The 14,341-nt window shown below is 40.7% G+C and overlaps 1 protein-coding gene across 5 annotated transcripts; it reads right to left on the bottom strand.

Annotated features, from left to right (window-relative positions):
* Window positions 1-8: 8 nt before the first annotated feature.
* LOC123683051 lies at window positions 9-14,136 on the bottom strand. Of its 5 annotated transcripts, XM_045621952.1 has the most exons (9): window positions 14,045-14,136; window positions 11,218-13,937; window positions 5,082-11,184; window positions 4,897-5,022; window positions 2,421-2,755; window positions 999-1,167; window positions 781-939; window positions 540-685; window positions 9-479 (listed from the first exon to the last, which is right to left on the bottom strand). In XM_045621952.1, the coding sequence occupies exons 1-9, from the start codon at window positions 14,127-14,129 to the stop codon at window positions 216-218; spliced, it is 10,107 nt and encodes a 3,368-aa protein (XP_045477908.1). In that variant the 5' UTR covers window positions 14,130-14,136; the 3' UTR covers window positions 9-215. The 5 variants fall into 5 exon arrangements, 3 of the variants coding, with proteins under 3 accessions (XP_045477908.1, XP_045477904.1, XP_045477914.1); XM_045621948.1 differs by having other exon boundaries at window positions 5,082-13,937; XR_006747937.1 differs by having other exon boundaries at window positions 337-479; window positions 999-1,183; window positions 5,082-13,937.
* Between the last annotated feature and the right edge of the window lie 205 nt (window positions 14,137-14,341).

Raw genomic sequence — 14,341 nt, 5'->3', positions numbered from 1 at the left:
AATAAAACTGATAAATAAACCTTATATTCAAAAATAACGTAAAATACATAAGAATAAATGTAGATATATATCGAAGTATAAATAAAATCATTTTCACCCTTAGAGCTAACCTAAAAGTATAACAGTAAACTCGGCGAATGATCTACAGCGTTTAGCATCAATCTTCACAATTGTCTGAAGGATAACATCCCAACTTTTAATCTTATCAATCTTTCTCAAAAATCCGGCGGAGGTACTTTTGGTCCTTTCACAATTCTAGGCACGCTAGGATCTTTCGGAAGCAGAGGTTTTTCTGCAGGATCTTCCACGTCTTTTCTTCCTATTCGTCGTCTCTTGGGCGTTTGGGCTTTCTTCTTCCTTTGTGGACCACCGAAGGCCTCCTGCGTGGAACTCTGTGCGCAGAAGATGCATAGAAGTAGGAAGAAGACGATTGCCACACTAGATCCGACGTAGAGGATCAGGAAAGATTTATTGGCAAACTGGAAGTAAGGAATTATACTCGGTAACATCATTCAGGTTATGTTAGGTTAGTTACTAACCATCATCCCCATACAGGCCTTATCATCAAAAGGAGTCTTGCATTCTATGCAGCTGCTTGACCCTACTTTTGGTTGATAGTGGACACTTGGACAAGGTGTACAAGCGGAGCTATTTTCTGAGTTGTAAGTGTTTCTGGGACATGCCACTGAAACGAAAAAAGGAACCAGAGCTAGTAATCACATTGCGTAAGGCTTTCAACGTTTAAGAGATTCAAGCAAGTCAATACTCTAAATTACTTACCGCATATTTTGCTCGACCTCTTCTGGATACCGAACCCTGGTGGACACCCGATTACCAGCTTTGGGAGCAGCGAAGAGTCCTCCACCACCGATCTGTCCGTTGGAAACTTGACCTCCCTGGGCTTGAAGGTGTGGTTGAAGGTCTCGATCTCGGACAGTACTAAAAAAAACATTAGTAAGGTCAATTTCCATTTGTAACTCTAATCGTCTGGCACTCACCGTCTAGAACGCTTGTGGTCTCCACGTTTTTGATCAGAAGGGACACCATAGAGCCCATTAGCTTCATTTGACAGTTGAAATCGCAGTCGGAGCTGGATAATGATGGTACCAAGTTGGATAAGCTGTCCAAGGTCACTATGTATTTTACAGTCAGATAGGTCTTCTCTTCCTAGGCATAATAGATACTGAAGAAGTTGCTGTTGAGTTATAAGAATAGATTTCTCTAGGGTGAGTAGAAGGCCTGGAGTATAGGACTCCAAGCCTCACAGATCTAAGTATTATAATTTGTTTCATTATCAAAAACTCGCAGCAGCTTTTTCTCTTCAATTGTCTGACAAGGACAAACTTAATCTTGTTAACCTCATTGAATGACGTTATTAATGTAGAACTACCTGAATGCAAATATGCAGGATAGAAATCATTGATAGAATTATATAATCAATGATTTGAAAGTGATATGAGAAGATATTTGAAGAGTCAAACATTATAGTTTAAAATTGACAACAGTGTGGAAAAATTATTTAGCAGAAATTATATGAAGTTAGAGCTGTTATCTAGAAGAACTAAAAATATAATAAGTATAAGAGATATTGTGTTATTATTTGGTAGAAATCCTCGTATAAAAAATTGTAGCATATTTATCTCCTTGATTGCCTAAAAAAGACAAACTTAAGCTTGCTAACCTCATTAAGGGACATTATTAATGTAGAACTATCTATATGCACATGAGTCACTGATAGAATACGATGAAGTTAACAAATAATGGCTTGAAAACAATGTTAGAAGCAATTTGGAGAACTGAATTAAATGATAAAAAAAATCTTCTGCTCATCGATCCTTCGTAGATCTCATAGTTTTTGCATATTGGAACTTGAAATTTGAAGAAAAACCGTAAAAATTGAATCTCTACTCAATAATCGATATATCTCCTGAAATATTGGTCACAGCTCCCTCGAACAAAAGCGTTTTTTGGATCTCCAGCTGTGATCTAAAACATAATGAGGTTTCGATTCCGTATCTTACCTTGAGGAGAGTTGGCAGGCTCAAGAATATCATCAAATTTTTTTTTTATTTTAGTTTGCAGACTGTGATTACTGAAATAATAGACTGATCTCTGAACTGCAAGCATTTTCGCAATCTATGTTATCGAATCAAACGATATGATAATATAATAGTTAATTTAGAAAGAGTGTGATGACAGAGTTGGAACTATCAGCAATAAAATTTCTAGTTAGTTTTTTCCACTCTTGATTCATTTAAACTCTTCAGGATGGAGATCATGAAGTGATTTTAAGTCTCCCAGAAATCTCTTGTTAGTTGAGAATATAATAGTTTTTTGGGTTGCATGCACAATTGAGGCGATTCAGTTGTTTCAAAAAAGGCCAGAAACACTCTCGAACGTCCCCTTCAAGACCTACTCACCACCTCGACGCAGCTCGGCCTCTCCATCTCCACCTTGCACACCCTCCTGTGGATGCCGCACAGCAGGTCCTCCAGCATCTTCGGCAGGTGGGCGTGCACCACGTCCCCGTCCTTCAGGGTGCACGGCAGGTCGGTCACGTACATCACGGTCGACCTGACCTTGAAGATGGGCCGGTCGATCACCAGGAGCTGGTGGGCGAATCGCCTCCGTTCCGAGGAGTCGGCGTTGCCGCCGAAAGGCCGGTTGATCGAGCAGGTGTAGTTGCCGTCGTCCTCGACCGTCACCTCGGAGATCTTCAGGGCGCCGTCCGTGGTCTCCCTCATTCTGTCGGAGACTGCGGGAGGAGAGAGAAAAATAGAATGACTTTATGGACTTCAGATTTCAGGCTATCAGAGAAGGCACTGACGTGAAGTGAGGAGTTTTTAAGCGCTCGTTCTTTCATGCGTCAATTGCGCACTTTGGGTCCACATAAACCTGAGTACTATAATGTGGTTTTTTCAATGGAATAAAAATCTTGAGCCGGTCGAATTTGTTGTAATTGAAAAAAATAATTTTTTTTGTTGATATTCTCTTTAAATTTTTCAGGTTCTAACGACGTAATCGTTTCAGGCAGATATACTTACAATAGAAAGATGTGTAGAAATTAAACTAGCAAAAAACTACTACGCAGAAATGCGATACAGCGATACATTATGATATTCAGGCTGCAATCAAAGCTCACAAATCATCGATTCTAAGATGGTATTGGGGTGCCGAAGAAAACTCAATGAAATATAGGCAAAATTAACAAGGTCTTTTAATTCTGGGTTAAAGGGAATGAAGAGGCCAACACACTTGCCAGAAAAAAAAACACCAAAACCTTTCATTGGCCCGGAACCTTTCTGTGGCATAGACAAATGTTCCTACAAGGAAGAGTTTCAGACAAAGGAATAAAACCAAAAGAGTAACACTCAGGCGGAATCTTTCTGGTTTGGATCATTTCAAAAAGTTTCTTCGAAATTTTTCAGTACGAGATCCGAGAAGTATCTGGATCTTGTCAAGAATATACTACACCTCCTCACTGGATTCCTCACAGGGCATTGTCGCCTTAGGAAACACCTCATGAGAATGGGTCTAGCAGAAAATGACGAATGCTGTTTCTTTGGGAAGGAGAAAGAAACTCCGGATCACCTGGTGATGGAGTGCAACGCCATCACTAGCCTACGCAAAATCTGATTTGGACAAGAAACTTGTAGAAGTGAGGAATTAACCTTGTCGAAGCCATCCCAGATACTGGAGTTCATAAGAACTCTGGAACAGGAAGGGGAGCTGTAAATTACGTTATAGAGAGAATAGGTGGGGGCCCAATACACCATTGGGTCGCAGTGAAAAGGAAACCTTAAAAAACGACGTAATCGACATAAAATTTTGAACGGAGCTTGAAATTATTATTCTACTTCTGAGTTTTGATCTAGATTGAATTCGTAGTTTTGAAATTATCTGGAAAACAGAAGCCCTGGTCGAATTTTGCCCAAAACAAACTGAACCTTGGCATTCGAGATTCTACCTTGAAACTTTCAAGTTTCTAGGACTTTTTTTCAAAAGTTATCCTATTTGTCGTCATAGAGTTCTTTATTGAACTCCTCGAACAAGAATTTTCAAGTTCTCATGCATTGGAAATGAAATTACATCTAGATGCAGAATTACATCTCGATCGAATGCGTAGTTTTCGAATTATCAGGAAATTAAAATGGTCATAACCATATTTACAGTACCCCTTGTCGAATTTTGCTCATCAACATTCAATATCGAAGAATTCGAGGCAAATTAAAGCAGCGTCTGGAAGGAGTCTCCATATTTGCTGGCATACATCAAGTTTAGTAGCAAAATATTCCCTAAAGCCACTTGAAGCCAGTGGTTGGTACATTTCTACTTTCCGTTATTTTGGCTCACTTTGAAGGAGACCGATACTTCTCCCGCCAGCCTTAAACATTCGAACACAAACACCTAGAGACATCCAGGGTTCAATTGAGGATTGAATGCATCAGTTCCTCAATGGGCCAAATCCATATAATGGCTGCGGAGTAGTAGTCATCTAAAATTTTGCTGTTTTCTAACTCGAATGAAGTAGTTGAAAATTTTTAATTAACTGCAGAGAAATACATGAAAGAGTTCAGTTGAATCGTTCTACAAGGAAATGACAAAGCCACCTCTCACTGAAGTTACCCTTGAATTTTGTGCAGAGTTTGGATAAGAACCTAGTTTCCTAGTACCTCTATCATAATAGAAAACAAGATTTTTTAAAAATCCCCTTCAAGTTCTATCCCCAAGTAATACAAAAATATCCGCTTTTACCCAACAAACATAGTTTTTCTTGAAACTCAACGAACTCTTGTCGTCAGCGTTCCAGTGCAACTTTGACTGTTATTTGAAAAAATTCTCTGCTAGGAGAAGGACCCGAAGAAATCTAAGCGTTCGTTACAAACTACCACTCACAAATAATCGTCTTGTCCGATTCCATACTCCAAAGGTACTTCATGAAATGCTCTCTCTCGATCACCTCGTCCTTGTACACGCAAGGTATGGTGGCCGTACTTCCAACTTCGGAGTAGATTGTAGTGTCTGAAACAGAAACCCCTCTAAGTCACCCACCCGACTCAACAATCTACGATCTAACGAACCGGTACTAGTTGCGGTCAACTCGTTGGCCAGTACCTCGTCTATCTTGTTGTACTCCACCGTCTCCCTCCTCTGCCTGTTCAGGTACCTCAGGTACAGGTAGCTCCGTCTGGACCTCTTCAGCCTGGCAGACGTGTCGTTCCTCAGCACCAGGCCCCTGCTCACCTTCAGGAACTTGGAGCACTTCACCCCGTTCGTCTTCGACGAGTTGGTGGCCTCCAGGTCCTCAGCCACCTTGTCCGCCGTCACGTCCAGCATGCAGAAGCACTTGTTGTTGTTCTCGAAGTCGGTTTCGGTGCATCCGTCTTCTATGAAGTTGCTGGTCTTGATTTCGGGCAGTTCTTCGGCCGGTACCAAGGTTGTCGTTTCGGTGGTACCGACTGTGGTTACGACGGCAGTCGTAACCACAGTCTCAGCGTTCGTCGACATCTGCGAGGATGGTGTCGTGCTCTCTGGGGGATACGGAGACGATATCTGCATACCTAGCGGAGGACATTCCGACGGTACCCACTTGGTACCGTTCAACGGTAACAGAGGACTTTCACCGGTGATAAACACCACGAGGCACTTGGGTATGTTTTGGGGACCTGACACGTTGGATGATATAGTTTTCTCTGGGACTTGGGTGGTAGAGGTCACCAGAGACAGTAGTAGGGTGGTGAGAAGGGATATACTCGATAGGCCTTCGATGGTGTGGCCTTTGGAAGTGGAGGATTCTGTTGTTCTTCCAGTTCTTTCTGTCGACTTACTACCAGGGTGTGTGCCTTCGATTTCAGACCTTATGGAAGAGGTACCACCTTCTGTAGCTTCTGGATGAGCTTCGGTTTCCCCTCCTTCTGAAGTTGTGCCACCTTCTCCGATGGCTTCAGTTACAGCCTCAGATTCTATGGCAGCAGGATGAGCTTCTGATGAACCTCCTTCTGTAGCAGTTATTTCCTCGAGTCCTTCAGCTTCACTCATCGCGGTACCAGAGGTAACTATTCGCGTTGTATGGGCTAAACCAACTTCTGAAATCGCTACTTCTTCCCCACCTACTGTTGAGTGCTCAGTCACCAACTCTCCCTCTTGAGATGCCAAAGTTTCACCCTCACTTATCGTAGGATGGATGTGAATTTCCTCAGGGTTAACTGATTGCTCAGTCTCGTTGAGTTTCTCAAGGTGGACGCCCTCCGATGTTGTTGTTGGATACAGAACTTCGTCCATAGCCTCTAATAAGTTGTCTGGAGCGACGGTCGTACTCAACATCAACTGAAACTCATGTTTCAGATCTTCCAGTTCTTTTTCCAACACTTCATCTTCCGGGCCTGCCTCTAATTCGATAGCAGTCTTTTCAACGACGTCCTCTAGGCTGGACGGGGAGGTCAAGAATTCGTTTATAATTTCGTCCAGTTCTTCCAATTTCTCTTCTAGTTTGTCTGTCACTGACTTCACTGTGGGCCTCAAAGTTTCTATTGTTAGTAGTTCTTCTTCACCTTCTGTCTTACCTTCGATATGAGTATAACTTTCAGTTTCACCTGAAATCGATATTTCATGCGATGATGACTCTTCTTGTAGTCCAGTCTGAGCAGTGAGAGTATCGGTGTAAAAGTTGGTGATTTTTTGCACTTCTGGAGATGTAGCAGACTCACTTATCATTTCTTCCTCTACTGACGTAACATCCGTACCTCCCATTGATATATGAGTACCAGTTTCACCTGTAATAGATATTTTATGTGATGATGACTCTTCTTGCAGTTCAGTCTGAGCAGTAAGAGTATCGGTGTAAAAGTTGGTCACTTTCTGCACTTCTGGAGCTGAAGTAGACTCAATTTTCATTTCTTCTTCTACTGACGTAACAGCCGTACCTTCAATCGATATATGAGTATCAGTTTCACCTGGAATTGATATTTTATGCGAAGTTGACTCTTCTTGCAGTTTGGTGTGAGCGGTAAGAGTATCGGTGTAAAAGTTGGTAATTTTCTGAACTTCTGGAGCTGTAGCAGATTCACTTTTTATTTCTTCCTCTACAATACTAAGATTAGTATGGATCGTTGTTTCTGGGTGAGATTCTGTCACACCAGCAGCCGTATGTTCTAGCATACTCAGAATAGAAGAAACTTCCTCTCCAATTATTTCTGTAGAAATCGCAACTTCTGCTTCAGGCAGTTCTTCAGTAATATGAGGAGTTACTTTGAGCTCCTTCAATATTTCTTCTCCAGACAAAGTCGTTTGGTGAATTTCCTCAAATTCCTTTTTCAATTCTTTGAGTTCTTCTTCTAAAATTTCACTCTCCGTTATTTCTCCCTCGAGTTCTTTAGCACCTCCTGGATGTTCATGCGATATTGGTGTTGAATTCAAGATATCACCAACAACATCATTTAGTTCGTCTAGTTTTTTGTCTATTTCATCAGGGATCGAAGTAATGTGTTGCTCAACCTCTTCCGCATGAAGATCTAACACCGGAGTGGATTTTGAAATGACCTCAGTGTAAAAATCCGTTTCAATTCTTCCTTCGCTTCCTTTGGTTGCTTCCTCTTCAACTTTGTGATGAAGACTTTCAGATGTTTCACCACCCAGTTCTGTCGGTCTCGGTTTTGCACCTTCTTCTTCTCCAAGAACAAGTGCAGTTTTGGAAGTCACTACGAAAGTAGATGGATGACTTGGATTGGTACCTTCAGTGCCTTCTACAAGTGTTTCTTTTTCAGAAGTATGTATTTCTGTTGGAACTGAAGAAAGTTCCACATGATGTTCGATAGTCTCTCCAGTCGAATATAACTCTTTCATAAGATGCGACTCAGTGTGTTCACCTTCAATCACTTCAGTAGTTTCTTTTGGCAATTCTAACTCCTCGAATGTACCTTCCAGGAGAGCGTTAGTAGTGTGTTTGTACTCTCCTAGAAGATCTTCAGCGGATGCAGTAGTTTTAAGCATATCAATAAAACCTTTGTTCAAATCTTCTAGCTGATCTTCTAGTATTGAGTTTGCTGTGGTTTGCCCCTCCACGTGTTCTCCTTCTTCTCCAATCAACTTTTTTTCTGGGGTTGTCGAAAGTATCTCGTTCACTATCTCATTCAGATCTTCTAATTTGTTTTTGATATCTTGCGACAAGAATTCTTCACTATGAGGCAATTCACTTTTTGTTGTTGGTTCTTCATGAACATGAGGCTCAGATGTGTAGGCGTTTGTGACTATAATTTCCCCTGAGGGGGTATGTTTAGAATTGACTTCTGTGTAGAAATCCGTGGACACTCCCACTCCTGGTTCTGCATGTGTTGACATCAACTCAATATGGGACTTAACAGTAGTTTCTCCTGTTGTCTCATTTTCTTGTGGTGTGGTGTGTTCAATATGAGCCTCTTCTTCTTTTTCTGCTTCAATAGATGATCCAGCTTCTTCTCCAACAGTTATTCCTCCGGCAGTGGTTTCAACTTCAACTATTTTGGGTTCCTCTGAAAGGGTACCTGCTTCTGCTGCTTCTGTGATCAATCCTGATTCCAAGGTTGATATAAATAATTCTTCTTGTATATCCTCCAAGTTTTCTAAAAGAGCAGAAACTTCAGTATCAAGTCTAGGTGTCGTATGTTCTTCTAACTCTTTAAATTCAACTCCTACTGTTTGCTCGTGTTCTTTCAATGGAGCTGTGAGTTCTGTAATGGATTCGATTTTTTCGTGAGATATAGAAACATGAATCGATTTTTCGGTGATTTCTTCGATTATTTCTTTTTCCGATGTTTCTGCTCTATGATCCTCTACACCTATAAGACCTGGTACTGTACTCTCTTCAATCCCCAAAGAAGAAAGAAAAATCTTCTCCTGAATATTTTCTAATTTGTTCAGTATATCAGAAACCTCATTGTTCATTTGAGTGGTTCCTCTTCCTTCTAGATCTTCTAAATCGACCGGTGAGGCCTCAACTTTCTCCTGCCCTTCCACAGATACTGTGCTTTCGATTCCTGTTAGAATTGAGGATGTGACTGGTTTTTCTGGCTTATGAATTATTGAAGTAGAAGCAGAACCAAATGGTGTCGATTCAATAGTGTGTTTTCCAGTTATTTCATTTATAGTTGCTTCTGTACCTTCTGGAATGCCTAAAGAAGGGAGAAATATCTCCTCTTGTATATCTTCAAGGTTCGTCAATATAGCAGAAACTTCATTGTCGATTTGAGTAGTTGCCCTTTCTTCTAGATCTTCTAATACCAACATTGATGCTTTAATTTCTTCCGAGGGAGATGTTGCTTCGGCTTCTGACTTAGGACTAGTAATTTCGTGAACTGTTTCAGAACCAGCTTTCGCTTCGACCTCCATTTCTTCAAGCTTTTCGAGAACTCCCCCTATTCCTTCTGTTGGTACATTCTTGGATTCTGAAATCGGAACTTCATGAACGGTTGTCTCATGTCCAGTGGACGATAATTCAAGGTATTCTGTCGATTTGAATTCAGTATAAAAATTGGTACTTTCAGGTATTTCACTTGTTATTTTTGCCTCTTCTGGAATTGCACCTGCATCTTCAGAGATAGTTGATATCACTTCTTCTATTGTTGTCTTTTCTGCCTCTGTTCTTTCTCCACCAGTAGCTGTTCCTAATTCAAAGTGCTCTGTAGATTTTGATTCTTCTTGCGATGCTATGATTTCTTCTAGTTTTTTCTCTACTTTCTCAGCAGCTTCTAATCCCTCGTCTATTATAGATTCTGATATTTCAGTGGAAATATGCTCTTCCACGACAGCTTCAGTTGAAACATCTTCTTTAATGGTAATAGCCGATTCAGTTCTTCCAGTAATTGCTAAATTTCCCTCAGGAATACTCTGTCCAATTTGGAAGACATTTCCACTCGTTGTATGCATAGGTTGTTCAACAACCTTTCCTTCGAAATTGTAGGATAACTCAGTATTAACTTCAGTAGATCCCTCTTCCTCTTCAGCGTTTTTACTGAATCCAAATCCTTTATCAGATTCTCCTGGACTCTGAGATGATTTGGACTGCTGACCAGGATATTGAGTTGGTTTTATTTTAGAGAAAGGTGGCTCAACAGAAGAACCTCCTTCTTCGTCACATATCTCGCAAATGGTTGATATCTCGTGCCTATGTTCAGGTAAATGGTGAAGGTTGCTATCGAATTCTTCCTGCTCTAATTTTTGATAACGGGTAAAAACTGTTGTGGTTTTCAATTTACCATGAGTCTTTGATGTAACTTCTGGTTCATGAGGGATCTTAGAAACTATTTTTTCCTCGTAAGAACTTGTTATAACCTCATTTTCTTCTTCTTCCTGGATTAATTTTTGAAGAAGAGTTAGTTCCGATGTAACTTCCATCTCTAAATGAGTCTTTGATTCTGGCACCGGTGTATGATGAAGATTAGAAGCAATAATATCCTTGTAAGATGGTGTAGATATCCTTTGTGCACCTTCTTCTTCGGTACAGATTTCGCAAATGGTAGATGTCTCATGATTTTCTGGTAAATGCAGAAGGTTGTTTTCGAACTCTTCCTGATCTAATTTTTGATAACGGGTAAGAACTGGTGTGGTTTCAAGCTCACCATAGGTTTTTGATATTGTTTCTGGTGCATGATGAGGCTTAGAAACAATTTCTTCCTCATAACTAGTGACAACCTTATTTTCTTCTTCTTCCTGGTTTAATTTTTCGTGAGAAGTGATTTCTTCTGACACATGATGTGGCTTTGAAGTAATTCTTTCTTCGGAAGAACTTGTTACAATTCCACCTCCTTCTTCTTCAGTGCATATTTCGCAAATCGTAGATGCGTCATGCTCGTGATGTTCTGGTAAATGTAGAAGGTTGCTATCAAATTCTTCCTGCTCTAATTTCTGATGATGGGTAAGAGTTGGGGTAGTTTCCACTTCATCATGAGTTTTTGATATTTCCTCTGGTGCATGATGAGGCTTAGAAGCAATTTTTTCCTCGAAAGAACTTGTATAGATTTCACCTTCAGGTTCAGTGTACTGTCCGATCTGAAAGACATTACCACTCGTCGTTTGTAATGGTTGTTGAACTTCTTTCCCTCCAAAATTGTACGATAGTTCAGAGGTAACTTCAATTACAATATTAGTTTTTTCTATTTCTCCTTCGGTTTCCTCTCCTGACGTAACCGATGGATGTTTCTCAATAGACGTTTCCGTAGATAATTGGGGGATTTCAGTGCCAATTTCTAAACCTTCGGGAGAAGTCAATTTAGTTTCTTCCTCAGGGACGTTCTCACTCAATCCGAATCCCTGTTCGGACTCTCCAGGACTTTGGGAAGATTTGGAATCATGACTAGGCGATTGGGTTGGCCTTTTCTTCAGAAATGTTGGCTCATTGGTGGCACCCTCTTCCTCTTCCAGGCATATTTCGCAAATGGTGGATGTTTCGTGGCCATGGTGTTCTGGTAAATGGTGAAGGTTACTCTCGAATTCTTCCTGCTCTAATTTTTGATGGTGAGTAAGTGCTGGTGTTGTTTTTAGTTCCCCATGAGTTCTTGATATTTCCTCTGGTGCCTGATGAGGCTTAGAAGCAATCTTTTCCTCGAAAGAACTTGTAAAGGTTTCACTTTCAGGTTCTGTATACTGACCGATTTGAAAGACATTACCACTTGTCGTTTGCAATGGTTGTTGAACTTCCTTCCCTCCAAAATCATATGTAACCGATGGATGTTTCTCGATAGAGGTTTCTGATGATTCCGTAGGCATTTGAGGCATTTCAGTGCCAACTTCTAATCCTTCAGGAGAAGTTACTGCAGTTTCTTCTCCAGGGACGTTTTCACTGAATCCAAATCCCTGTTCAGACTCTCCAGGACTCTGGGAAGACTTGGAGGCATGACTAGGCGACTGAGTAGGCTTTTTCTTCAAGAATTTTGGCTCATTGGTGGCCCCTTCTTCCTCTTCAAGACATATTTCACAAATGGTGGATGTTTCGTGGCCATGATGTTCTGGTAAATGGTGAAGATTAGTTTCCAATTCTTCCTGCTCTAGTTTTTGATAATGAGTAAGAACAGACGTGGTTCCCAGCTCACCATAAGATTTTGATACTAGCTCTGTTACACGATGGGACGCAATTTTTTCTTCTGCAAAACTTGTGACGATTTCACTTTCTTCCTTCTCCTCTTCTAACTTTTGACTAAGAGTAGCTCCAAACTGAGTGATAGTTTTCGATTCTTCTTCTATTGGTGTATGATGAAGATTGAAAGCAATGATCTCCTTGTAAGAAAGAGTAGACACCGTTTCTTCTTCTTCCTCAAGTTCTTTCTCGATAGGTCCTTTCAGAAGTCCCTTTGAAGGTTCTTCGTCCAAGTCTTTGAGTTCATCGCATATCTCGCATATGGTACTTGTTTCGTGTCTATTCTTAGGCAGGTGTGCTAAGTTCGTTTCTACTTCTTGTTCTTCTTCTTTCACAGGTAAGTTTTCTTCGATATTCTTGATTTTAGTTTTTTCATGCATTTTATGGTGAGGAGGAAGAGTCTCGATTGTGACATGCTCAACTGATAGTGGTGTAACCAAGGAGAGATCTTCCTCATTCAATAAAGTCACTGAAGATTGAACAGTTGGTTCAATTGTAACATAACTAAGGGGTGTGACTAACGAGAGGTCTTCCTCATTTATTATTGACGCAGCAGGTTCAATAGTTGGTACTTCAATCGTAGCTACTAATTCTTCTGGAGCAACCGGATATGAAGTAGAAGTTAATTGGAAAGAAAAAGGTGTTGTCTCGTATTCATCTTCTACCATAAGCAACGGAGTTAATATGATGGGAACATTGGTTTCAGTTGTTTTTTCCGCTTCATGAGTCACTTCCGTGTGGTGCTCTAAATCTAGACTGATGCCTTCTAAGTATGTCGATAAATCTTCAACTTCTTTTACGATTGACTCAGTGTGGTACGATTCTGGCGAAATTTCAAACTCGTTTAGAGTTCTAAGAATTTCCACAACCTTCAAGGACGGACCCTCGGTGAGTACTTTTTCCTCAACAGGCTCACCGGGAACAATCTCCCCAGCTTCAGGTTTTTCAATGTTTTCCTCAATCTCCAAAACTTTCTCAATTTCCTCTGTTGGTTCTGTTGTTATCGGAAATTCAGTTTTGTAATAATGAACAGTGGGAATAGCTGCAGTATGTTCTTCTGTTAGAAGTTCTTCTTCAGAACTCACCAACTCTTCGGTTGTTTCCATTTCAGACTCAGACCTTATGATCTCTTCTATTTCCGGAGGCAACTCGACACTGGTGGTGGTCATCTCGAAGGAGCCGATGTGTTCTGGGTGGAAGATTGTCAGAAGTTCATCCTCTGGTTTATGGGTAACAACTTCTTCTGGCACCGTGGTAGGAGTTCCTTCGGTGTGAATACTTGTGAATGCTGTCAGAAGATCAGAAATCGTTGTGGCCTCTGGAATAGGGGTTTCTGTCATTTCAGATCTTTCCAGCTGACCCTCCAAGCCTATCAGTTCTTCAATCTTTTCTTTCACCCTGTCGACCGTTGTCGATGTTGATACCACAGATTTTTCTGTTGTCCTGATCTCAGAATCAGATTCTATTATTTCTTTTACCTCAGAGGGTAACTCGACAGTGCCTAAGGTCATTTCCAAAGTGCTAATTTGATCAACGTCAATTGTCAGAAGTTCATCCACTGGGGTAGTTTTTTCTAATCCTGGTGCTTCAATTTCTGCAGTTTTCATGGTAGAGGTCAGTTCGGAGACTACTGATGGTTCCTTTTCTGTAGGACTTGTTGTGACTTCTTTGAAAATTACACTTGGAAATGGCGTCAGGAGATCTGGAATCGTAGTGGCCTCTGGAATGGGTGCCTCCGTTATTTCAGATCTTTCCAATTGACCCTCCATGTCTATCAAATTTTCGATCTTGTCTTTTACCACATGACCTTCACTGACAGATTCAGTAGGAACTGAAAAAAGATCTAAGTGATAGAATAGGGAAGTAATAACATTCTTTTCACGATTTCAAATATTGGTATATGAAATGGTAATTCACTGTAAAGAGGAAGAACTTTACCTTCAAAAGGCGACTCTTCTTTCTCGTGCTTCAGGGTAATGCCGGTAACCAAAACTTCAGTATGGGCGATGCCACTCTCAAACATTTCTTTAGTGCCTAAGAACAAATATCGAATAATTATGAAATTTGTTATTTATTTATTATTCATATTTTCAATTTACCTTCAACTAAATGCTCTTTTTCGGGAGATAGTTTCGTTGTTTTTTCAACAGCAATGACAGCCTCTACAGCTTCAGGGTACGTGAAGTTAATTCCTAAAATTTCGTATGGCGTAGTTGTGCTTTCTACGAAAAAGAT

This window comes from Harmonia axyridis, chromosome 1, assembly GCF_914767665.1.
Source record: "Harmonia axyridis chromosome 1, icHarAxyr1.1, whole genome shotgun sequence".
In the NCBI taxonomy this organism is placed as follows: domain Eukaryota; kingdom Metazoa; phylum Arthropoda; class Insecta; order Coleoptera; family Coccinellidae; genus Harmonia; species Harmonia axyridis.
This window is presented reverse-complemented; position numbering and strand designations above follow the sequence as displayed.